Source organism: Hemiscyllium ocellatum, chromosome 1 (genome assembly GCF_020745735.1).
Source record: "Hemiscyllium ocellatum isolate sHemOce1 chromosome 1, sHemOce1.pat.X.cur, whole genome shotgun sequence".
Taxonomy (NCBI): Eukaryota; Metazoa; Chordata; class Chondrichthyes; order Orectolobiformes; family Hemiscylliidae; genus Hemiscyllium; species Hemiscyllium ocellatum.
This window is the reverse complement of record NC_083401.1, coordinates 122275940-122303460: the sequence shown is the minus strand read 5'-3', so window position 1 is coordinate 122303460 and position 27521 is coordinate 122275940. Positions and strand designations below refer to the sequence as shown.

Genomic DNA, 27521 nt, shown 5'->3' with positions numbered 1-27521 from the left:
TCAGTAGATTCTGCTGTTCATCTAATTATTTTTAAAGATGAAACCAGCAACAATGTTCAGTAATTACTCCATGTACCATTTCCCCAGTGGTTTGAAAGCTTGTACTATTGGGATATGGGCTAGATAGCTACTTAACCTAGTTGCATTCCAAATGATGACAAAAATTCACTCAGGCTAAAATTTGGCCAACTAGAGGTTTTTATTTGGAGAGCCAAGATGTGTTCTTCACTTAACTGTCATGTAGAGAGATATTTATGAACAAAAACATTTTGGTTATAGAGATAAATAACTAACATACAACATAAAATGTTTCTTAGGTATGAGAATATTAAGTGCATCCGATTTCCTTCTTATTAACAAGTTTGATGTCACAAGGTAAAATTCCAGATAAAATTTTTAAAAATGCAGTAAACGTCCTTACTGAAATGCAAAATAACACGAACTGTAAATCTTAATACTCCAGCAGAGTTTGCAATGTCATCCTCATTGGTGATTTTATTACATATTTGCAACAATGTTACTTTTCCAGTGACAATCTTCGCTGTCAGAAGGCCAATTGTTTATTTATTTGATAAAAGTCATGGAGATTTGTTCTGCTTCTTTAGCATAGCTATTGTGCTAAGTCTTTGGTCAGAGGTGGGACTTCTTAGGATGTCAAAGGAGTCAGCCAATGCTTCATTACAAATAGTAGCAACTAACACCAATGATACTTAAGAGTGTGCTGTACAAAGCAATGCTTTATGGCTGACATAAATAAATAACCCTGTTTAATTTGATTCTGATGCCTTTTGAACAAAATCTGCAACATAAAATTTAAAAACTTGCTTATTTTTTTAAAATCTGCAAATACTGCTTAATATTGACAAGAGGATGAGAGAAAAACACTTGAATTTAAACATTTCCTACCATATATTCAGGATATTCTAGAGCACTTCCCTGCCAGTAGATGACAATTTGGAAGTGCCATCAGTTACGGCACACTGAGATAGCAGAACAACATTGATCAAAGACAGCCTCAGATCACCATCTAATCTTGAAGGTGGCACAGTGTAATGTTCATAGCTTACAGTGGAGTGTGAATGCATAGCTGTATGGTTGAGAAGTAAAAGTATAACAATCAACAATAAATAAAAATGCTAGCCAGGTTTTACTTGCAATTCAGTAACCAGAGAATAAACTAATACCATATTAACATTCATTATTTGTGAGAAGATTTGTAGTTCGGGTGCTCGTTGTTGTGGTTCTGTTCGCCGAGCTGGGAATTTGTGTTGCAGATATTTCGTCCCCTGTCTAGGTGATATCCTCAGTGCTTGGGAGCCTCCTGTGAAGCGCTTCTGTGATGTTTCCTCCAGCATTTACAGTGGTTTGTCTCTGCCGCTTCTGGTTGTCAGTTCCAGCTGTCCGCTGCAGTAGCCGGTATATTGGGTCCAGGTCGATGTGCTTATTGATTGAATCTGTGGATGAATGTCATGCCTCTAGGAATTCCCTGGCTGTTCTCTGTTTGGCTTGTCCTACAATAGTAGTGTTGTCCCAGTCAAACTCATGTTGCTTGTCATCTGAGTGTGTGGCTACTAAGGATAGCTGGTCTTGTCATTTCGTGGCTAGTTGGTGTTCATGGATGCGGATCATTAGCTGTCTTCCTGTTTGTCCTATGTAGTGTTTTGTGCAGTCCTTGCATGGGATTATGTACACTACATTGGTTTTGCTCATGCTGGGTATCGGGTCCTTCGTCCTGGTGAATTGTTGTCTGAGAGTGGCTGTTGGCTTGTGTGCTGTTATGAGTCCTAGTGGTCACATTAGTCTGGCTGTCAGTTCGGAAATGCTCTTGATGTATGGTAGTGTGGCTAATCCTTTGGGTTGCGGCATGTCCTTGTTCCGTTGTCTTTCCCCTAGGCATCTGTTGATGAAATTGCGCGGGTATCCGTTTTTGGCGAATACATTGTATACATGTTCTTCTTCCTCTTTTTGCAGTTCTAGTGTACTGTAGTGTGTTGTGGCCCTTTTGAATAGTGTCTTGATGCAACTTCTTTTGTGTGTGTTGGGGTGGTTGCTTTCGTGGTTCAGGATTTGGTTTGTGTATGTGGCTTTCCTGTATACCTTTGTGGTGAATTCTCCATTCAGTGTTCTCTGTACCATCACGTCTAGGAATGGGAGTTGGTTGTCCTTTTCTCCCTCTCTAGTGAATCGGATTCCTGTGAGTGTGGCATTGACGATCCAGTAAGTGTTCTCTATTTCTGTGTTTTTAATGATTACAAAGGTGTCATCCATATATCTGACCCAGAGTTTGGGTTGAATTTGCGGTAAGACTGTTTGTTCTAACCTTTGCATTGCCGCTTCTGCTATGAGTCCAGAGATGGGTGAGCCCATGGGTGTGCCGTTGATTTGTTCATATATTTGGTTGTTGAATGTGAAGTGTGTTGTGAGGCACAGGTCCAGTAGTTTGAGTATGCCATCTTTGTTGATAGGTTCAACGTCCTGTTTTCTGTTCTGTATGTCCAGCAGGTTGGCTATTGTTTCTCTGGCTAGGTTTTGTCGATAGATGGACAACTGGAAGCGGCAGATATAAATCACTATAAATGCCGGAGGAAACATCACAAAAGCACTTCACAGGAAGCTCCCAAGCACTGAGGATGTCACCTAGACAGGGGACGAAACGTCTGCAACACAAATTCCCAGCTCGGCGAACAGAACCACAGTAACATTCATTATGAAAAAGGTAAATTTTCAGGTGATATTATACACCAGCAACATAACTAATAGTCAACAACCATTAAAGCAACAATAACAACTGTTACAAATCTTAGATTCTTATGTGAGCACAGATTTTCTCCAGATGATCAAAACTGATGATCATGGTTCACTGTAATTGGAATGGTACGTCCTGAGAATTCAAATGTACACAACTGAAACTTCATTTAAAAGGCTTTTGACTAAACCTAGAAGAACCAAGAAAATAAAAATTTATATTTTTAAATGAGTAACGTTATAATGAAAAGGGGATGTTACAAAATAGATCTCTCTGAATTAACAAGATCCAAGTAATAATTAAAAGTATGTTTTCTTCACAAAGAAGAATTTTTGGAACTCTTTTGTGCAGAGATAGTTTGGAGAATGGAAAAGAGAAAGCAGGGTCAAGGAACAAATGGACTGGTATGGTTTCTCACATCACACGTTGACAAACAAACAAATAAAATAAATATGGTAAACACTTTACCATGACATAGAAATGCCCTTAAACATGGAATTACCTGTGACAAAAGTATTACAAACAAAATAATTAACTACTATGGAATATCTAGTCCAAAGATTGGTCGCAATTAACATACTGCCTTTATCAAGGAGTTGGCTAGTATTCATTGAGATAAAACACATGAAGCAAACCGCACAATGTGTTTTAAATTATCAGTTTCACTGTCAAAGTGATACAAATTAGAAATTAAATTTATATAGTGCCTTTTACTACATCAAGACTCAATTAAATAGTTTGGAAGTGTAAGACTGGCATATCGGTGTTGCCATGTTTTTCCTAAGTTGCACATACTGTCTTTTTCGGATTTCATTAGCTCCAGATACTGTTGCAAAATATCAAATAATATTCCTGTGTTTTTGGAATTAAGAAATGAGGGTTCTGTACATTTAAGAAGTGTCACAAAAGTACTTATGTCAGTTATTTGACAGGACAGTGTTATTTGGCTTCATAGGAGCAATGAAAGGGTGTTACTTACATGCATGGCAAGAATGCTGCGGGGGACTAACTCACGGTAGTGCCGGATGGTAAAGTGCCATGTCTTTATTCTCATCAGGTCATCAAATGTAAACTCCAGAATTAACCTCCCTTCGGTACAAACCTATTAGATTGAGATCAGTGATTTAAAACAAAGGAAATAAGGAGTTAAGAGTAAGAAAATGATACAAATAAGCACTTTCCTTACAAAATAAAGGAATTTAAAATCTAACATTGAACCTTAAAAATCAAACTGTATGGGGTTTCTCACAAACTTTGACCTATTTATATGTATTTTGCAACTTCTCTATTTCATCTTGCTTTTTTAAAAAAACAATATACTTTTGATATCGGAGAGTTGCAATTAAGAAAACATTTGCTGTTTTGTTCAATTTCTGTTACGGTTCTCTGAGCTGTGACATTTTATTGCCATGGCAACAGGAGCCAGCTGATTAGTTGGCATGGCAACCAGAAAGATGTAATTCCAGCAGACGCGTTATAATCAATGCTCCCAGCACAGATGGTCTCTAGAGGATCAACAAGAAAGAGTCTCTCAAGCATTCAGCACATCACATGCCTTTACTACATGGCACGAGAAAACTTGACAGTTTTTCATTTAAAAATCTCAGTTTTTAACACTTACTACGAAAACATTATTTTTTGATAGAAGTTATGCTCAACAATGGAAATATATTCTTACTTCAGGTATTAAGTATTGTCACATACTTATGCATTGTTCAAAGTACTTTCAAATGCAAAATAAATCTCCCTCTGCTTTGATTCAATATGCTCCCTTGGTTTCAAACTTAAGAATGTCCACCTAGTACACTAATTGATAATTTCAGATCCATATTATAAAACTTGGTGGGGTTTCTGTGATTCCCAATTTCATGTTAATCAGGAACAGTTTTACACTTAGGTTAAGAATATCTGAGAAATGTAGTGGGACGGTTCTTGAATCCATTCCACATAGGAACTTCTTATTTGGAAGACTCATTTCTCATCAAGCTGGGCTAGATTCAAGCAGGGCTACCAGGTAAGTAAGGACACTGCTCTAATTTGACTCCTTCATTTTTTTTTCCCTTTTGAAGTAAAGAACTTAACAATTAGGGTTCAATGGATTTAATTTTGCAGCTGTTCAACCTTCCCTCCCTGAAGAGGCTGACTCCTTCTGGTATATAATTCCACAAACAACTAACTACTCTCAGTACCTCATGTCACTGACCACTCCCTATCTGTGAATGCAGAATATTAGCAAACTACTTGGCTATGTACATGCTCACAGCCGTGTCAGATTCTGTTCTGTGTGTATATACACCATATATACTCAAGTAATAGTCAATCTCATGAAAAAGTCAACCTCCTATTTTTGGCCAAAAAATCTGGGATTTTCCATATATCTCATGTAAAAGTTGATCCTAGTTCTTCACAGATAACAAATCAATATTTATGAGTTAGTGTGTCAGCCATTGTGCTCAGCTCTGGCTTTCCAGTTTGCCAGTCATCCTGCTCCGCTCCGGGTCTTCAGAATTACCATAATTCATTTTATTTCTTTATTCGCTTAGAGATCAATTGAGGTTCTGCTAATGATACAGTGTGAATTTTGATGCGCATGAATTTCAGCCACTCAAAAGTAGTATCCATGTAATAGTCGACCCCATAAATTTAACCTTAAAAATCAGTCAAAAAAATCTACTAATACTTGAGTACATGCAATATACATTATGCACATTTTCCAGTCGTGAGAATTGGACATGGGAACTTTTTGTTTCACGGATTTGAAGCAAATCTCTCACCACAACTAAAACAGTTACTTTCAAACAGATAGGACCTCAAAGCAGGGATCTTCTAATCTTTATAACTTGATTCTGCTCTGGACGGCATCTTTATTCACATTCCTAATAGGGAAGCTTAAATTTAAATTGTTTTTATCTCTGATTTCAATAACTTTAAATGTAATAAAATTAAAGAATGAAATCTGGCATAAAGTGTGTACATAAAAGTCTCCCCATAGTGGACTGACAACTGTTTTTGATTGTCCAACCCTCTAAAGAATCCAGCTTCATTGGCTCTCAGCAGATTTTTGAGAGCAGCTCGGTTTGAGCTGTCTGCTGGCTGTCCTTTGCTAAATGTGAGGATTCTCTTCACTATCATTTTGCATTTCTCCAGCATTATAAACCGTGACTCAACTCTAGTAATGCAGGAAAGAAGAAAGGAATAGTATTGTAACACAAGATTGTAACACTCAAGGCATGTTGTCATACATATTAACTTGTGAAAAAAGGTGAAATCCTTATTTGCGACAAGACTCAAGACTACTAAACTGTGAACTGAAACCCATTCAAACTGTGGATTAATTTACCTACAAAACCCTTGTGGAACGGGAAGGGCAACAGATGTATGGGAACGCCAAGACTTCACATAACACCTTAGCTTAGAAATGTATTGATGTTCCTTCATCATCACTGGGTCAAAACCCAGTATCGCCCTACCTATCATACATTAGTCCTTTCTTACACCTTTGCCTTATTGGATTGTAATGGTGCCTATTATCACCTTTTCAAGGGTAATTATTGAGTGCAATAAACTTTGGCATTGTCAGTGTTACTCATGTCCCATGAACAAATGCTTTTATTCATTGAGATTTTCCCAATCAACTTGTACATCATTGTGAAATGTTTCAGTGAGGGAATATGTGTTAGAAATAGCAAACAAATTTACACAGGTCCCAAAGACACTGTTAAAATTTGAGTGATGGCTTTGGCAAGCAATCTACTGAAATGTTTTGGTGCATGGTTTGACAGGAGGAGCCTTGCAAACATTATTTTAAAAATGAAGTAGTGATTATTATACTGAACTAATTATCTGGTGTGAATTGTTCCAATCACTAGTTTTTACTTTCTCAGTTTGTAACTAAAGCATAATTCATAAACACAGTTCATCAACTGATAAGTGGAAACAACACTTCCTATACTTGTGAAAATCAGTTCCACACATCATGTACTCCACAGCGAGAGGCACACAACCAATTTCAATTGACTTGGCAAGTGCCGCTTGGTACTACAGTGTTTTAAGTAGGAATGATAAATAATTTAGATAGTACAGTTTTTCACCTAAAGATATAGAGAGGAAAGGCATCAATAATTTAAACATACAACAGGAGTGCCTTTAATGCCAAAAAATCTGAAAATTCCGTTCCTTAAAAAATTATCTTTTTAATAAAGATTGACTAAAATTGTTACTTACAGTATCAGCAAAAACTGATTCTTACTGTCAATTTTCCCAGCAAAGGAGGAATTTATGCCAATGGGGCACTTATTTTGCCTCTCTTGCAAGGACTGATTTGTTAAATGTATATGTCCAACATTCCTTTAAGCTTTTCTTCAAACAGCCATCATTTGTTTTAAATGATCTAGCATTTCGGAAAATCAAGTTTCTCGAGAAGTAATCCGCAGAAATCACACCGAATTTAAGCATGCAACCAGATTTTAAAAACATCACGTGGACTTCTATCTTCCAAAAAGGCAATGACAATTTATTTGATAAACTGGATTGTGTGCAATAGAAGATGAGTTCATTTTGGCAATAGCTCCCAAGCCATTCTCAAACCAAAGAATTCTTGAATTTAACATAGTGACCATGTTGAATTAGCTGATCGGCTTAAGCAATAACCATACCCACAGTCTTCAGCAATTGTTAGGTAATATGTTTTCCTCTCTTTAGGGATTCTGAGGTAAGTAGTCATGTCCTAGCTTGTGTCCTCACTGCAATCAGCTTTCTTACACAGAGCAAGAACTTGTCACCTTCTGTTCCGTATTGTTTAACACCTCATAATTTACAAAGAATACATTGCAAACAATATATTTTTTTAAAACAACTAACATTCACACCACAATTCATGTTAGTAAGCAAATGCTGTTAGGTACAAAGCCAAACCTTTCTTGATTTCCAGAATATGGCGTATTTGATAATGATGCGAAAGCATGGTAATTTTTGTTTTGCAAAAATGTTAAAAGAATGATCATTTAAATTCACAATTTTACCTTACATCAGCTTTAATGGGTGGGGTGCACAATCTAACTGCTTAGCACAAAATAGTATCCATGTATGGTATCTTAAAAGTACCAAGTTCAAAGTATGAATTTGAATGTGAAAGTATTGCATACTTACATAGCATGTAACTATAGTTGATAGATACTGAACATTTTGAATATAATCAATTTTTCTTGGCTCTAGGCTTTGGTGGTTAGCTAACCTGACTGACTTTCCTTAGCATGGAACCAGAGGATGAGGGAGGTCTTAAATTAATATTTTTCATCTGTATTCACAAAGGAGAAAGGTATGGTAGCTGGAAATTTCAGCTGGGATAGTAAGGTTCCAGTTCATTTTAAGATTAATAAGGAAGAGGTATTAAATGTTTTAGTGGGCATAAAGGTGATTGTAGGAGAAAGTGAGGACTGCAGATGCTGGAGATCAGAGCTGAAAATGTGTTGCTGGAAAAGCGCAGCAGGTCAGACAGCATCCAAGGAGCAGGAGAATCAACGTTTCAGGCAGATTCCTAAAGAAGGGCACATGCCCGAAACGTCGACTCTCCTGCTCCTTGGATGCATAAAGGTGATTGTTCCTAGGGCCTGTTGAAGCTTACCCCAGGCTGCTACGGGAGGCAAGAAAGGAAATTTCTATAGCTTTGGTGGAGATACTTATTACTTTGTTGGCCACAGATGAGGTGCCAGACGACTGGAGGAGAGTTAATGGAGTTCCTTTGTTCAAGAAGGGCAGAAGGGATAAGCCAGGTAATTACAGAGCAGTTAATTTGACATCAGTGGTAGGAAAATTATTGCAATAAATTCTGAATGAAAGAATTACTCAATACTTGGAAAGGCAGGGATTCATCAATGATTGGTTGGACAGAGATCCTACCTGATTAATTTTGAGCTTTTTGAAAAGATAATTAAATATATTGATGAGGATAGTGCAGTTGATGTGGTTTACATTGGCAGTTGACAAGGTTCCACTTGGAAAGCTAGTCCAAAAGTTAAGAACCCATGAGATCCAAGGCAAGTTGGCAAAATGGATCCAAAATAGGCTTACAAATAGTGGGCAAAGAGTGGTGTTACAGGTTTTCTTTGATTGGAAGCCTGTGGTGTACCACAGGGATCAGTGTTGGAACACTTGCTGTTTGATATGTACATGAACGACTTGGATGTGAATTCACAAAGTTTAATTATTAAGTCTGCAGATGACACAAAACCTGTGTTATTGGTAGTGCATAGGATGTTCTCAAACTATAGTCTGATATTTATCTGTTGGTAAATTGGACAGAAAAATGGCAGATAGAATTTAATCCCTATAAATATGAGGTTATGCATTTTGGGACATCTAATAAGGGAAGGATGTAAACAATGGATGGTAGGAGGAACAATGGGACCTTGGTATACAAGTCCATAGATCCCAAAAGATGTCAGCATAAGTAGACAGGATGGTGAGGAAGACATATGAGATGCTCAACCTCATTAGCCAGTACATAGAACGTAAAAACAAGGAAGTCTTGTTACAATTTTATTCAACATTGATTTGGCCAGAAATGGGATACTACATGCAGTTCTGGTTACCATACCAATGGAAGGATGTGATTGCACTGGAGAGGGTGCAGAGATTCACCAGGACGCTGCCTGAGATGAAGTCTCAGTTATGAGGAGAGACCGGATAGGTTGTGTTTGTTTTCCTTGGAGGAAAACAGGACACTGAGGGAGATTCTGATGGAGGTATGCAAAATTATGAGAGGCAAAAACAGATTAAACTGTGAGAATTTTTCCCCCATGGTGGACATGTTTAAGACCAAGAGGACACAAGTTTAAGGTGAGAGGAGTAAATCATCTGGAGGACAGCTGAAAAAAAAATTTCAACCAGTAGGGCAACACGGTGGCTCAGTGGTTAGCACTGCTGCCTCATAAGCGCCAAGGACCCGGGCTCAATTCCAGCCTCAGGTGACTGTGCGGAATTTGTACGTTGTCCCCATGCCTACGTGAGTTTCCTCCAGGTGCTCCAATTTCCTCCCACAATCCAAAGATGTGCGGATCAGGTGCATTGGCCATGCTAAATTGCTTATAGTGTTAAGGGATGTGTAGGTTAGGTACATTAGTCAGGGGTAAATATAGAGGAGTGGGTCTGGGTGGGTTACTCTTCAGAGGTTCAGTGTGGCCTTGTTGGGCTGAAGGGCCTGTTTCCATATTGTAGGGAATCTAATCTAAATATGGAACGTGTTGTCTGAGAAGATGGTGGAGCCAGGTACAATTGCAACTTTTAAGAAGCATCTGGATGATTACTTAAAATGCCAGGGTATAGCTGTCCATGGACTAAGTGCAGGTAACTGGGATTAATATAGTTGGTGTTTGTTGGTTGGCATAAACATGGTGGGTGAAGGGCCTGTTTCTGTGCTGTATGACTCTGTGTGGATGGGGGCAGAATTGATCAAGGCATGAGAAAAGAAAGATGACATTTTAAAAAATATTATGATGTGATACCTAATTAAACCACTTGAGATATAAAGGAGAGAATGAGTCTCTGGGGAAATAACATTCAAGTGTTCAGGATATACAAGTGAACAGCAAATTTTAACCCCAATACTATATTCAAAGTTGCCACAAACTCTAGAGCCAGAAGCACACCTTTAGCTTTGAAAAAGGAAAGCACCCAGGGAATAAAAGATTTAATTAATTTATGCACAGTAGTGAACATGTGAAATGAAGTTTCTAAATTGGAACCAGAGCAGAAAGTGTGGAAAATGTTAAGGCAGAATTGGATTGATATTTAAAGGAATTAGTGATCAAGCAGCATTCATTTATTTTGCAATTGAGCAGATAGACTGTAGATATTTTTTTCAGACATGTACTTTGCTGTGTGCAAGAATCCACTATTCATCTTCCTCGACTTTGGTTTAATTTTTCTATATAAATTTGTTTTGCAAGTATCAGCCCCCTCAGAGCAGACAAAATACTTGATGTAAGACAAAACATTGCTGGAATTTTCCACATGAAGAAGTAGAAAATAAGTGGACTCAGGCAACCACCACCACCACAGCTACATCCCCCTCTTCTTACAAATTGCACCATGACCTATTAAACAGCAGGAAGAGCAGAGGACTGGGAACACATCTCTCCTCAATCAGTTTTGTTTAGAAACAATAACATTTCTGAAATAGTGAGGAATTTCTTCTCTTAGAGGGTTGAGTCTTTCAAACACCTTGCCACAGAGAGCTACAGGGGCAACGTCCATGTGTATATTTAAAGTTGAGAAACATAGATTATTGGTCAATAGACGAATAAAGGATTGTGGGAAAGGGCAAGAAAATGGACATGAGGGATGTTGCATCAGCTGCAATCCTATTGAATGGCAGAGCAGGTGTGAGGGGTTGAAGAGCCTATTCTGTTCCTATTTCTCCTGGTCTAACTTGTGCTTCTACCATGAAGTTGAAGTCATCTTCTGAGGGATAATTGCTCTTACATATGTCTGGATCAGTGGTGCTGGAAGAGCACAGCAGTTCAGGCAGCATCCAACGAGCAGCGAAATCGACGTTTCGGGCAAAAGCCCTTCATCAGGAATAAAGGGTTTGCAGCATCTGCAGTCATTGTTTTTACCTGCTCTTACATATGTGCCAGCTTTCCAAAATGAAGTTATGGTTCAGGCGTCCACTCAAACGCATTTGGTAATATCATAAACTTCAAATCTTTCAGGAGCCAAGGCAGTCGGCGGTGTTTTAGAAGTTAACTTTCTTTAAAAAAAGACTCTTGCATAAAAAAATAAATAACACCTTTCATGGTTGTAACTAGGTGCAGTTTTATAAACACAACTGAAAATGTGTGTGCTACAAAAACACCTCTTTAATAAGTGTCCAGTCATTCTGCATGTAACCCCAATTTAAATAAATTAAAATTACTTAAAATAATTACACTGGATCTTATGTTTTAATGATGTACAGTTGTCATTTCCTTTTAAAAGGGTGTCATTGGTGGCACTGTGCTGCAAATCTAGCTTAATTTTAAAGCATCTCTTCAAAAGGCTGAAAATGGGTAAACTTCATGGAAATACACAATGATGATCAATTTGATCTGGGGCATGAACAGCTTTGGTGGAGGGGCTAGCAGTCAGTGCAATGTTCTTAAGCTAGCACAGAAGAATGCAGTAACTCAATTCGTGTGAATATAGCTTCTATTTGAAATGCATTGATCCTTTTGGCTAACTTGATTAATTATGGGTGAATTAGAAATCTCCAATACCATATCAGGGTCTTATTTGGAACCTCTGTTAATCTTGTAAATTTACTGCTGCCATTGAACAGTGACATGGAATGTCTTGATGAAGGTAAATTGTGTGTGACCTCCCAACATACTGCATTAGTACCTGAAATGACAAATCTCACATAATATTCTGGAATGTTTAATGTGTTTATAACTCATCATTCTCAATGTAATGATTTGCTTTTCCTAATTCTTCCTCACATTTTTCTTCTTTCTCTTACCTTTGTAAACATGGGCTTGCCGTGCTGGGTGACCATCGTACACTGATCACAGTCTAAGGTGATGGATGAATTGTGGTAGGACTCCTTCGAGTGCTTAAGAACATAGTAAAGGTCTGTCACTCCCCCCTCAAAGATTGTACTGAAATATCGAGGAATGAGGGTTCTTCCAATAGCTGTACAAGATAAAATCACAACAAGAAAAGAATGAGATATGTATTGATTACTCAGTCCCCGTGTTCATTGCTGTTTACAGATTTTCAAAATACACCAATCGTGTTTTAAAATAAAGCCCAAGTCACATTGGCATATTACACCAGGCTGCATTAAAATAAAAGCTTTCAGTGAAAGCTGTGTAAAGTCACCTTGGTTTCAAAGCATTAAGAAAAAAAAATAATGCTTGCCCTTCATCGTGCAGTACAAAGTTGAACATGGGTTTGGACAAAGTCATATATTATGCCAGGTTGCATGCCTATCTGAATCCTTAAAATATTATTACAGTTGTGAGCATTCTTCTAAGCTGCAAATGTGTTGCTGGTCAAAGCACAGCAGGTTAGGCAGCATCTCAGGAATAGAGAATTCGACATTTCGAGCATAAGCCCTTCACTCGAAACGTCGAATTCTCTATTCCTGAGATGCTGCCTAACCTGCTGTGCTTTGACCAGCAACACATTTGCAGCTGTGATCTCCAGCATCTGCAGACCTCATTTTTTACTCGAGCATTCTTCTAAGACCCAGTATTTAAAAAGATACTTGTTCCAACAAAGTCACATCAGACTCAAAACATGAACTTTAATTTCCTCTCCACAGGTGCCTTCAGACCAGCTTAGATGCTTCAGATCTTTGTGTTTTTATTTAAAAACACACAGTTTCCCATTTCTACTATTCGCTGAAAGGTTTATCCAATAGCAATCTCACAACCATCATAGTCTTGGGTGTTAACATTCTTCATAAAAGTCAGATATAAGAGGAAGAAAGAGACTTTTTCCCACATTGTGTTAGGCAAGGTGTAAAATTGGGTCAACTCAGGTGAGGATATGACTAGGAATAACATGTTCTTCTGTTTTACAACAGTGCGTCAATATTGCTTGATTCTTATTTCTGATGGGAGTTCATTACTATTGAATTGTTCACAGTATGAAAGGTGTTCCAGAAACATTTCACCATTCCTTATGTTTTACAGCAAAAGTGTCATAAAGGTCATCTATGGCTCATGGGTCTTTCACACTTGTGAATAACTATTAACAATGAATGACCATTATGTATGTAATCACATCAACACAATAGGCCCCTGTATTAAAATTGGAAAAGACGCAAATTTGTTCTTTTTTTCAAATTCAGAGACGTGTACAACATATTTGTCCAAGAATGATTCACCATCAAGATCATCATCTTTGCCCTGTCAGCCTGTGTTGCTATAGAATAATGATGAGGCTACATAAAGTTGGCAGCTCTTGCCTATTAACTATTGACCTCTAGACTTCAGGAATGCTAATTTCTTTTGGTGTAAAACCTCTTTTCAAACAGCTTGCATTACTATGTCTGCTTGGCTCAGTTTCAGCTCCTCCGCATCATTTACCACCCCTTCTCTCTTCCTTGTTTCAGGCTGTGCATTTTTCACATCTGCTGGGATCTTCATCCTCAACTATTCAATTATGAAACATAGCACAGTATGACTTAGTCAGCCTTTGCAGGAAGCCTATGTAGAACTGTTCTTGCTATATACTCAAACAGGTGGATCAATATACCAAATGTTTTCTATTAAAGCACTGGCATATTGAATTTTGTTGTCCAATCCAGATTTTGCAGTCAGCAATAAATCAATTGTATTTGCTGCTGGCGTCAAAGGATACTGTCCACAAAGATATAACAACCTCTGTGGAATGGATTACCTCTTTTGCTTTGATAGTTTGAATCTGGCACCAACTTCAATGTGAAATTTCCAGAGAACCATCACCAGAGGTGCCATCAAGCAAGGAAAACAGCCAATCAGACTGAAGGATTCTCACAGACAGTGAACTTCAAAATCAATGAAATGACTATCTTTCACTTTTACTTACATTTTATTAGAGACCAATCAGACATGAGATTAAGGTAGACTCTGAAATATCATACAGAAAACTTTTTAAAAATCTCCAATCTTTAATCATAATTGTGAAATATGCCATTTCATAAGTATAAAACTAGTTTCTCTCAGTTGTGATGTGTATGTTTTTCCCACAAAAATTTTGAAAATTAGTAAATCACTAAAAAAGTTGCATTTCATTCAACAAAATGCAACTTTTAAAAGCAATTTTACACTGACACAAATAGGAGAAAAAGTGAGTTTCTTGTCAGTTCAGTGATTTCTTTTTGATCTTGTACTACAGGGATACTAACAACATACACCATGGGAAAATTGCAGAATCAATGCCCGCAACCTCTCATTTTCCAAGTTCAACTGTACACATGCAGATTCCAGGAGCTTCTCTCAGTTTTAAGAAGGTAATGGTGAAACTGACAGTTTCACCATTAGCACTATGGCAAAATATTTTCACATATTTTAAAAAAAATCATTACTACAATGTGGATGTTACTGGCTGAATCATCAGTGTTGTTTATCACTGATTGCCCTTGAGGGGGTGGGGATAAGCTACCTCTGTGCATCGCTGAAGTCCACGTGCTGTCGGCAGATTCACAATGCCATAAAGTAGAGAGCTCTAGGATTTCAACCAAGTGACTCTGGCATTCTGAAGGAATGGGGTTGTATTTTGAAGTAAAAATGGTGACCAGTGAGTTAAAGAGCTGGCATTCCCATGGATCTGCAACTTTTGCCTTTCTGGATAACAGTAGCCACAATTTTGCAGGTACTGTTTCAGGAGACTCGGTGAATTTCTACAGTGCTAAATGTACATGATACACATTAATGCTGCTGAGCATTGGTGGTGGAGGGAATGGATGTTTGTGGATGAGGGGTCATAGAGTCATAGAGATGTACAGTACAGAAACAGACCCTTCGGTCCAACACATCCATGCCGACCAGATATCCCAACCCAATCTAGTCCCACCTGCCAGCACTTGGCCCATATCCCTCCAAACCCTTCCTATTCATATACCCATCCAGGTGCCTTTTAAATGTTGCAATTGTACTAGCCTCCACCATTTCCTCTGGCAGCTCATTACATACACGTACCAGCTCTGAGTGAAAATGTTGCCTCTTAAGTCTGTTTTACATCTTTCCCTTCTCACCCTAAACATATGGCCTCTCATTTTGGAGTCTCCCACATCTAGGAAGAGGCTTTGTCTATTTATCCTATCCATGCCCCTCATGATTTTATAAACCTCTATAAGGTTACCCCTCAGAGTGGATTGTCAGGGGGGTCATTAGCTGGGTAGAATTTTTGTGTACGAGATATACCCTAGCGATTCAGGCATATGCTTATGTCCGAAACATTGATTCTTTTGCTCCTTGGATGCTGCCTGACCAGCTATGCTTTTCCAGCACCACATTTTTCAACGAGTATTTTAATTGTAATGGAACAATTTGGTTAGGGGAGTGGCAAGTTCTGAAGCACAAGTCCTCATTACTGTTGCCAGAATGCTGTCAGGGCCCATAGCCTTGGCAATATCCAGTATCTCCAGCTGTTTATTAATATCACATTGAGTGCGTGGATCAAATTGGCTGAAGACTGGAATCTTTGATGCTGAGGACCTCTGGAAGAGGCTGAGCTGAAACCTCTGGCTGAAGAATATTGCAAATACTTCAGTCTTATGCACTGATGTGTTGGGCTCCCGCAACTTTGAAGATGGGGATATTTATGGAGCCTCCTCCTCCAGTGAGTTGTTTGATTGTTCACCACAATTCACAACTGGATATAGCAGGACTGTAGAACTTTGAACTGCTTCATCAGTTATAGAAACACTTAGCTCTGTCTGTCATTTGCTCCTTATGCTGTTTGACACTCAGGTAGTTCTGCTCTTTTGGAACCTCACCAGGATTACATCTCATTTGTAGGTATGCCTGGTGCTGCTGCTGGCAACCCTTCCTGCATTCTTCACTGAATCCACAGACTTGATGGTAATGGTAGAGTGGGGAACCTGCTGAGCAATGAGGTCGTGTTAGAGTACAATTCTGCCTTCTACAAATGATTCGATATTTAGAAGTCTGAAAGCTCAGTAGAAGCAAAACCTATTCCCAACAGAAAGATGATAAAAATTCAATTATTCTTAGTTAAATCCAGGCAAGAATTTTCTTGCTCTAGATTAGAGCAGTGCTAGAAAAGCACAGCAGGTCAGGCAGCATCCGAGGAGCAGGAAATTTGCCATTTCCTGATGAAGGGCTTTTGCCCAAAACGTCAATTTTCCTGCTCCTCGGATGTTGCCTGACCTGCTGTGTTTTTCCAGCACCGCTCTAATCTAGACTCTGATCTCCAGCATCTGTAGTCCTCACTTTCACCTCAGAAGTTTCTTGCTGTCCGGTTTTGACCTTTCAGTAAATTCACATCTCCACCTCCTCCACGCAGTGTTACACCAGAAACTGCCGGATGTTAGAAAGGAGCCTTATGTTTATGCAAGCATAACGCATAAAAATTAAGGAGAAAAAGGAGTAGATGTGTGTTGCCAATTTTATTTTAATGGTAAATACTTAACATTTTGTTTCTCATGAGACATTCAGATTCATTTCAGGCGCTGATAACTGTAACAATCTAACCAAACAGCCCTATGCAAAGACATGGCCTCTATAGCATTGGGAGAGCAACAATTTTCTTAGGTTTGCTTTACGAAGCAAGTCAGTATTTGCCAAACCGAGGCAAAGTGCTGTGATTTTCCTTCTTCCAGTTAGGGCAAGGAGTCAGGCCTCAAGTCTACCTCAATCAGACCCAGATTTAACCCCATGCTGTTAATGTTTATCTGATCCACACATTGAATCTTTGAGTCAACTAAGCAAATCAGCCCCCAACTGGTAGATACTAAAACAAATAAACAAACATACATCGTAACTGTTGGGATTTTTCCTTTACCTTGTCTAATTAAGAAGCTTGTTGTAATACTTCAGCTAATTAGTATGTGGAAGAAGGATAGAAGTTAGTGAACAATCCAATCATTCCCATATTCAGATAAGAAGTTAAACCACTTTTAGTAGACATCATTATGAATGATTTGGAGATGCCGGTGTTGGACTGGGGTGTACAAAGTTAAAAATCACACACCACCAGGTTATAGTCCAACAGGTTTATTTGGAAGCACTAGCTTTCAGAGCGCTGCTCCTTCATCAGATAGTTGTGGAGTATAAGATCATAAGACACAGAATTTATAGCAAAAGGTTACCGTGTCAAACAGTGATATATTGGACAAACCTGGATTGTTAAGACTTTCATCTTTTAGAAAGCAGGTTTCAGTTCATTAAGATGTAAATCCCAAAACTTTTTTGGGCAAAATAGAATGTATTTGGAAATACAAATTCACCCCATAGACTTGTATGTGGCTGTGCATGCATGTGTCTGAGAGAGAGAGAGAGTGCATGTGTGCATGTGGAGTTTGTTAACAGGCCAGTCTGAACAATGGTGCCTCTGAGGTTAGTCCAGCGATCAGATGGATGGGAATTACTAAACCAATCTTAGAGAGTGGCACAGGGTGAGATAAGGAAAGACAATACAAAGATAGGTTGATCAAGGACAGAAGGCACAAGTGAAGGTTCAGAAAGTTGATGTAGTTGGATAACATTGTTAACTGTGAGGTTCTGTACTTTGGTGGGAAGAATAGAGATTTAGACAATTTTCTAAACACAGAAAGGTTTCAGAAATCTGAAGCACAAAGGGAATTGGGAGCCCTGGTTCAAGTTTCTCTTCAGGTTAACATGCAGGTCTAATTGGCAGTTAGGCAGGCAAATGTAACTTCAGCATTGATTTCAAGGGGGCTAAAATACAACAGCAAAATGCATTGCCAAGGTTGTATAAGGCTTTGGTCAGACTGCACTTAGAATACTGTATGAGCCCGATATCTAAGGAAGGATGTGTTGGCTTTGGACAGGATCCAAAGGAAGGTCATAAGAATGATCCCATGGATGAAGGGCTTGTCATAGGAGGTGTAGTTGAAGGCTCTGGGTCTATACTCAATGGTGTCTAGAAGGATGAAGGAGGATCTCGTTGAAACTATCAGAAAACTGAGAGGCCTGAATAGAGTGAAAGTACAGAAGAATTTCCATGAGTAGCAGAGATTAGGACAGGAGGGAACAGCCTCAGAATGAAGGGACAACTCTTTAGAACTCATGCGAGGAGGAATTTCTTCAGCCATAGGGTAGTTAATCTGTGGAAACCTTTGCAGAAGAGGACTATGGTGGTGAAGATATTGAGCATGCTTAAGCCAGAGACAGATAGATTCTTGATTATTAAGGGACCAAGGCTTACAGGGAGGAAGAAGGAGAATGGGGTTGAGAAACATATCAGTCATGACTGAATGGTGGAACAGACTTGATGAGCCCATTTTGCTCTGATATCTTATGGACTTATTGATGGTGGAATTGCACTCCATGACTGGAACAAAGCATTGACATTTGATAGCGTTGTCACTCACAGCATGTGGGCGGCTCTGGCTTGGCTTACTTTTTCAAACGAAGGTAAATCTTTACAGGAGTGTAAAGTCTCAGCAGTAATTGATCCAGATATACCCTTAAAAGAAGGCATAAATTATGAGACTTAATGCCTAAATGCAGTCATAAATGGAGGAAAACTCCCAAGGGTAGAAGCCCATGAAACTACTCCTGGGGAATTTGGGAAATTTTAAATATTTTGGGCACTGAGAAGAGGGACAGAGGAAGGGAAAGAAAAGCAGTTGTTCATATTAACAAGCCATCCTGGCCAACTTGGATACTTAGCACAGGCTTAAGCCTTTCCTGTATAACTAGTGCATTATGTTCAGTCATGATAAAATTTAACATACCCACCATATTGACTGCAGTCAATCCTGATAAACTTATCAATAAATCTGACATTCAAATTACAACGTGGCAAATAGTCTACTGGTTAACACACAACCATGTGAAAAAAAATAGCTGTTAGTCAACTATTTTTACTTTCTTATGCAGTGCTGTATCATAGAGATTAAAAAGCAAAATCTGCTCATTCACATTTGTTATATTCTGATGTGAATGCAATCCTTGTAACACTTTGATTGTTTGTTCAGAATTGATAATTGATTGTCTTAACTGCAACTTAGCCCATTTCAAGCTTTTACAAACAGCAAGATTCTATTGCTAAACAGCCTCCTAAAACTGAAAATTAAATTTGAGATTCTGATTTTAATCATTGTTGGAGTATTTTATTTTACTTTCTCGACATGATTTGGCATTGAATGCAGTATTCCAGTCGATTCTTGTCATGGAGTTCTAAACGCAAATATGAAACTTGAGGTTCAAACCCCAAGGAAGATGGGTGTATAATATGGCCAAATAGCCTGAGTATCAACCTGGCAGTGTTTCTAATGTCCACCCATGGCAGCCATTAACAACAGAAGAGACGCCTGGTCAATCATGTAATGCAAAGACATTTAGGTCTCCACCAACACTGCTTAAAGCTCCAGTGGGAAATGAGCTAATCTCAAGTGTGTGTCCTACAGTTAATTTCAGTATCCCGAAGCTAGTAACAGAGGAAGAAGACAAAAATATTTCTGCTTCTTTCAGGAGTTAATCACATTAAAGTTCTGAAATGCCCTGATTGATGGTTATTGTGCCAAATTTTCACCATTTAATTTTGCTGAGGAAATGGCAGAAAGCTTCTCAGCCCTGTTAAAACTATCCCAAAGAATGAATTACCATATTTAGAAAAGAGGGAAACATAACAACAGTACCAAACAATTTTTTTACATTATTATCTCATGGGATGTGCGAGTCGCTGGCTGGTCAGCATTAATTGCCCATCATGAGCTGTCCTTGAGAAAGTAGCCCTTGACACGTCTACCTTGAGAAGATCATTCAGGGTCTCATATACCTCAATCAAGTCATAACTCACTCTTATAAACTTGCAACCTCTAATCTGTTGAAACTGCTCCATAGTTTATAGATTTTGGAAAGTAACAATCAATGCACCCAATATTCCCAGTGCTCATTGCTTTAGTGGAGACCAGTGCCCCTGAAAATGGAAGTATACATAGTGAATAAGATTACCTTGGAGTTAGATTAGACTAGATTATTTACAGTGTGGAAACAGGCCCTTGGGCCCAACTAGTTGGGAGGTAGTTTCAGTCTCAGACTAGAAATGGTGGGAATAAACCAATGAGTACATTGGAGCTCAGCTGTAGGACAGGGGCAAGAAGCAGCAGCAATCTGCCATTCGAGTTTAAAGGTTGAAGGCACAAGTGACTTAAACCTACAGGGGATGTTAGATACAAGTGAGAGTAATGTACAAGTGGTGTTTTTGTTTGTTGTTTTCTTTTTCAATTTCAAAAGGAGTGTCTTGGAATTAATAGGACTATAACTTTTAACATTTGTCTAAAAACCTTTGTAAGATAAGTAAATTATTTTGTTTACCCTATTTCATCTTCATTTCTTTTGCTGACAACCTGTTTCATTATAAGAGCAAAAAATGCAGCATTACGTGCTTATATTTCCATGAGAGACCAGCTGGTTGAAACCAAAGCAAATCAAAATATAACTTAACAAGACAAGTTTCAGTCTGGAACCTGATTTGTTGGTTACAACATAAACCCGCATCTGAAGAAATGCCATGTTAAAAAGTTCTCATTTGCGCAAACATGTGAAAAATAGAATTTTGCCTCAGTCTTGTAAATAGAGAGGATGCTCTTCTAATGATATTGGGATATTTAAGAGACATATGGTTAAGTATTTGAATAACTTGACAACTATTCATACACTTGCAGCTTCAATTACGTCTTAGACCAATGGAAGCAAACACACATTTAACGTACTTACACATACATACACATTCACTGCCTGCCTCATGTTTGCTATTAGAAGCTGGAATGTATATATGTATACAGAACAATAATTTTATCTCTGTTCCTATAGCACCTTATTTCTTGTTTTGTCTTCAGCTTTCTTTGATTGTGGTTGACACTTGTTATTGGAAACGCAAAGAGGTTTGCGTGGGAGAGCAAGTTCTCCCTTCCTTTAAAAATGCAGTGGGTCACAGGTTGTCACTATTTAAATTTCTATATTCTGATAAGGGCTTTGAATTCTCTTTCTCCAGCTGTTCTCAAGTAAGTGATTTTTTTTTCCTCTGGTTTCCCAAGATCCTGTGGCAATAGAAGCTGAGAATACGCAGGCACAGATCCGAGGCAGCTAACACCATGTGGAATCACCGCCTGACAGATGTGCAAAATTAACCTGGTAATGAGTCTCCTGCTAATTTTCCTCATAACCTGACCTGCATATCAATATCTCAAACTGAAAGCTGAGAACTGATTGAGCAATGGGAGGGACTCAAAGGGCGAATAGGAAATACACATGCATTGCAGCCATTCTACAGAGTTAATACTTCATTCTAATTTGCAGCCCATGGATCCTGCATTCTTCCAGCGAAGCAACTTTTCTTCATCTGTCAGTTATCTAACTGAACAAACACGTGGAGGGCTGTTGGCCCGAAACGTCGAATTTCCTGTTCCTTGGATGCTGCCTGACCTGCTGTGCTTTAACCAGCAACACATTTTCAGCTCTGATCTCCAGCATCTGCAGACCTCACTTTTTACACGTGGACATTATATCCAGTTTCAAAGCTATTGGTCTGATTGGTTCTTAAATTAACAGCTGTGGGACTGATAGAAGTGTAAATTGAAGATGGCAATGTTCATGAGATGGAACCTCAGGTGATTCTGAGGTTACTTTCGCTGGTGGTACAAATAAACAATAAAGAATATGGCCAAATATTTCTGCCAAATCGTGCAATAAATTGAAATGCCTTTAATTGCTCAGGTTCCTATTCAAGTTCATCTGTATGTTGGCATATTTTCCACACTGTTTTCGAATACAATTTTGGAAAATTGTATTTGTCTACATTCAATGTATTTTTGAGTTGTAATGTGGGGTAGTTTTATTCATACAATGATAAATTAGTTTATCATAAATAATTCTAAGATAATAGCTTAGTTCAACATCTCCCTGTGTCTGCATGGGTTTCCTCTGGATGCTCAGGTTTGCTTCCACAGTCCACAGATGTGCAGGTCAGATGGACTAACCATGCTAAATTCCCCATTGTGTCCAGGGATGTATAGGCTAGGTGGGTTAACCACGGGAAATGGAGGGCTACAGGGATAGGATAGGGGGATTGGGCCTGGCTAGGATGTTCTTTAGAGAGTCAGTCTGGGTTTGGTGGGTTGAATGGCCTGCTTCCACAGTGTAAGAATTCTATAACATGTGTGACAACTGGAAATGACTTCAGAACTGTATAGATCATTCAGTGGTTTTGTTGGTGTACACATGAAAACATTTTTAAAAATTCAAAACTCATTTATTAGGGTCCTTGCAGCTTGAAAGAATCTTGTTTGACGGCTCACAAACGGGCAAGTTAAAAGAAGTGAGTCGAACAGTCAGGGTAGGCAAGAACAAAGCAGAGAACAAGATGGGACTGATAAATTAAACTGCATTTATTTCAGTGCAAGAGGCCGAACATGGAAGGCAGATGAACTCAGGGCATGGTTAGAAACATGGGGCTGGGATATCATAGCAATTATAGAAATATGGCTCAGGATGGACAGTACTGGCAGCTTGATGTTCCAGGAAACAAATGCAACAGAAAGGATAGAAAGGGAGGTAAGAGAGGAGGGGGAGTGGCGATTTTGATAAGGGATAGCATTATAGCTGTACTGAGGGAGGATACTCCCGGAAATACATTCAGGGAAGTTATTTGGATGGAACTGAGAAATAAGAAAGGGATGATAACCTTATTAGGATTGTATTGTAGAACCTCTAATAGTCAGCGGGAAATTGAGAAACAAACTTGTCAGGAGATCTTAGTTATCTGTAAGAATAATAGGGTGGTTATGGTAGGGGATTTTAACTTTCCAAACATAGACTGGGACTGCCATATTGTTAAGGGTTTAGATGGAGAGGAATTTGTTAAGTGTATACAAGACCATTTTCTGATTCAGTATGTGGATGTACCTACTGGAGAAGGTGCAAAAGCTGACCTACTTTTGGAAAATAAGGCGAGGCAGGTGACTGAGGTGTCAGTGGGAGAGCACTTGGAGCCAGCAACCATAATTATATTAGATTTAAAATAGTGATGGAAAAGGATAGACCAGATCTAAAAACTGAAGTTCTAAATTGGAGGAAGGCTAATTGTGACGGTATTAGGCAGGAATTTTCAAAAATTGAGAGCAGAAGCTCGCAGGTAAAGGGATGGCTGGAAAATGGGAAGCCTTCAGAAATGAGATAACAAGAATCCAGAGAAATTATATTCCTGTCAGGGTGAAAGGAAAGGCTGGTAGGTATAGGGAATGCTGGATGACTAAAGAAATTGAGGGCTTGGTTAAGAAAAAGAAGGAAGCATTTGTCAGGTATAGACAGGGGAGACTGAGTGAATCCTTAGAAGAGTATAAAGGCAATAGGAGTATACTTAAGAGGGAAACAGGAGGGCAAAAAGGGGACATGAGATAGCTTTGGCAAATAGAATTAAGGAGAATCCAAAGGGTTTTTACAAATTCTTTAAGGATAAAAGGACAAAACAGAGAGAATAGGGCCCCTCAAAGATCAGCAAGGTGTCCTTTGTGTGGAACCGCAGAAAATGGGAGAGATACGGAACAAGTATTTTGCATCAGTATTTACTGTGGAGAAGGCCATGGAAGATATAGACTGTAGGGAAATAGATGGTGACAACTTGCAAAATGTCCATATTACAGAGGAGGCAGTGCTGGATGTCTTGAAATGGATAAAGGTGGATAAATCCCCAAGACCTGAACAGGTGTACCCTAGAACTCTATGGGAAATGAGATAAGTGATTGTTGGGCCTCTTGTGAGATATTTGCATCATCGATAATCATAGATGAGGTGCTGGAACACTGGAGGTTGGCAAACATGGTAGTATTATTTGAGAAAGGTGGTTAGAACAAGTCAGGGAACTATAGACCGGTGAACCAGACTTTGGTGGTGGGTAACTTGTTGGAGGGAATCCTGAGGTACAGGAAAGTATTTGGAAAGGCAAGGACTGATTGGGAATAGTCAACATGGCTTTGTGCATGGGAAATCATGTCTCACGATCTTGATTTTTTTGAAAAAGTAACAAAGAGGATTAATGAGGGCAGAGCGGTGGACATGATCTACATGGCCTTCAGTAAGGCATTTGACAATGTTCCCCATGGGAGATTAATTAGCAAGGTTAGATCTCACGGAATACAGGGGGAATACAGGCAGAACTAGCCATTTGGAAATAGAACTGGCTCAAAGGTAGAAGATTGGATGGTGGTGGAGGAGGGTTATTTTTCAGACTGGAGATTTGTGAGCAATGGCATGCCAGAAGGATCGGTGCTGGGTCCACCACTTTTCGTCATTTGTATAAATGATTTGGATATGATCATAGGAGGTGTAGTTAGCAAGTCTGCAGATGATACCAAAATTGGAGGTGGAGTGGACAGCAAAGAAAGTCACCTCAGATTACAATGGATCTTGATCAGATGGCCAATGGGCTGAGGTGTGGCAGGTGGAGTTTAATTTAAATAATTGCAAGGTGTTGCATTTTGGGAAAGCAAATCTTAGCAGAACTTATACACTTAATAGTAAAGTCCTATTGAATGTTGCTGAACAAAGAGACCTTGGAATGCAGATTTATAGCTCCTTGAAAGTAGAGTTGCAGATAGGATAGCAAAGGGGGCGTTTGGTATGCTTTCCTTTATTGGTCAGAACATTGAGTATAGGAGTTGGGAGGTCATGTTGCGGCTGTACAGGATGTTAGTTCGGCCACTTTTGGAATACTACATGCAATTCCGGTCTCCCTCCTAGAGGAAGGATGTTGTGAAACTTGAAAGGGTTCAGAGATTTACAAGGGTGTTGCCAGGATTGAAGGATTTGAGCTATAGGGAGAGGTTGGATAGGCTGGGGCTGTTTTTCCTGGAGTGTCAAAGGCTGACCTCACAGAGATTTATAACATCATGAGGGGAATGGATAGGATAAATAGACAAAGGCTTTTCCCTACGGTGGGGGAGTCCAGGACTAGAGGGAATAGGTTTAGGCTGAGGGGGGAAAGATATAAAAGGGACCTAAGGGGCGACTTTTTCACATGGAGGGCAGTATGTGCATGGAATAAGCTGCCAGAGGAAGTGGTGGAGGCTGGTACAATTACAACACTTAAAAGGCATATGGATGGGTATATGAATAGGAAGGGTTTAGAGGGATATGGGTCAAGTGCTGGCAAATGGGACTAGATTAGATTGGGATATCTGGTCGGCATGGACTAGTTGGACAGAAGGGTCTGTTTTCATTCTGTACATCTCTATGACTCTAAACTGGCAGAAACTCATGATAGTGATTAATTCAATCTAGTGATGCCCAATTTTGTGGCAAGATTGGCTGTCTGAGCAATATGTGTTTAAACCAGTGCAAAAGATCACGAAAGCTTGGTTAGCACTGGACATAACTTGAACAAGGAACTATTGAAATGCCATAATCTTTTCAGTTGGTTTGATCACTCTTGGATGAAGTACACTCAACAAAACCAAACAAAATCTCAAATTCCCCTCCAGTCTTGCTCCTAGAATAGTTCAGATGCAATATTTCTCTCCTGAAATGCCATGTATAAACAAGCCTTGAAACCACTAAGTATTCAGGTTAGGTTTAATCAATTAATTAGCTGTAATTGTTGTAATACAACTATCAATTTTAAAAAGCAGTCTTGAAATTGAAAAGATTTTTAAAATGACAGGTAGTTTACTACAAAACACTGTTAAAGGTTTTGGTCACCTGATCACAAATGTGGCTGGGCGAGGTGCTGAACTTTATTTTCGAATGCACTTTGGGGTGTTTCATTATGTCAAAGCAGCTATATAAATGTTGTTTCAATACATAGACCTGTAAACAAAACCACTGAGATGGATTGTACTTGCAATGCTATTTTAATCTAATGAATTGATAGGTCATTGTTAAACTGAGAAGTTGGAACCACACTGATCAAGGATAGTCAAAATTAAGAATCGATTCAGAGCTATGAGCGTGCTAGCAAAAAGTCAGCATCGCACAAATCAAAATAGGACTGTCCAACCTGCTACTTGTGACATACAGACAGTAATTCCCTCTAGCTGAAAATTAATTTGTGTCAATCAGGATGAAGATGGCAGCTTATCACCGCTCTCAATGTATCGGGTCAAGCTAGGACTAAACTAAACACAATAATGGTTGTCATTCATCATTCCAGTACAGTGAAAGCACATGTGTGTATTTCTACAATTGTAGAAACCCAGTAATTAAGATAATGTTTACTTCTATTAACTACAAAGACAAACATGAGGCATGGTCCATAAAAGCAAAATATTCTCAAAGGCTACCAAAAGAATGCACATGATTTCTGATGTAATATCCAGAGTAATATGTGCTCTTGGGAAATAAAAAGACTTCTAAACTGTTTTGTTTCCCATTCCAATTTATCTCCAACAGCTCTTTAAATGTGGAAGTGTAATTCCATATACTTTTCCCATGATAATTCGTTCAGCAGTCATTCACCATGGAAGAACTTAGAATGTGAGTGTCATCAATTGCCAGAGTTACGGTGAGGCATCAAAGCTGAGACTGATCTGATCTTGCCTTCAATAAGAATCATTAGCCAGCAATCAGGAACAAGAAACCTAACTGTTTCTTTGTAATATCTGTATTCTGGAAATCCTCAGGCCAATAGCAATAAAAGCCATCTGAATGTAGACCATAGATTGCATGTAAAAACCTCCCATTGGTTACCTGATCCACTTTCACACTGATGCATTGCCACTGAGTCATCAGGTGATTGCAAGTGAATTCCATGTTTAGAGTAGTCCTATTGCAACTGAAAAATATAAATAAATCTGACTGAAGATAAAATGATTTGCACTTCACAAAGAACAAAGTTATTTGATTCCATGTGGCCAGAAAGCTAACAAAGATAGGGTAATATCAAATATCAAACAGGCAGCTTGAAAGATGAAGTGGGAGCATTGATAAATACAGAGCTGAAAATGTGTTGCTGGAAAAGCGCAGCAGATCAGGCAGCATCCAAGGAGCAGGAGAATCAACGTTTCGAGCATGAGCCCTTCTTCAGGAATCAGGTGCTTCAGGTGCCCTTCTTCAGGGCTCATGCTCGAAACGTCGATTCTCCTGCTCCTTGGATGCTGCCT

The 27521-nt window shown here is 38.9% G+C and overlaps 1 protein-coding gene across 9 annotated transcripts in view; it reads right to left on the bottom strand.

Moving 5' to 3' along the window:
- The window catches only part of LOC132819809 (LIM domain-binding protein 2), a 292986-nt gene that overhangs the window by 93045 nt on the left and 172420 nt on the right, over positions 1 to 27521 (bottom strand). For all 9 annotated transcript variants that reach the window (XM_060831638.1, XM_060831677.1, XM_060831683.1 and 6 more), the window contains exons 3-4: positions 12243 to 12415; positions 3726 to 3848 (exon numbers count right to left, since the gene is read on the bottom strand). In XM_060831638.1, coding sequence (XP_060687621.1) covers positions 3726 to 3848; positions 12243 to 12415 — 296 coding nt within the window. The remainder of the gene's footprint in view (positions 1 to 3725; positions 3849 to 12242; positions 12416 to 27521) is intronic.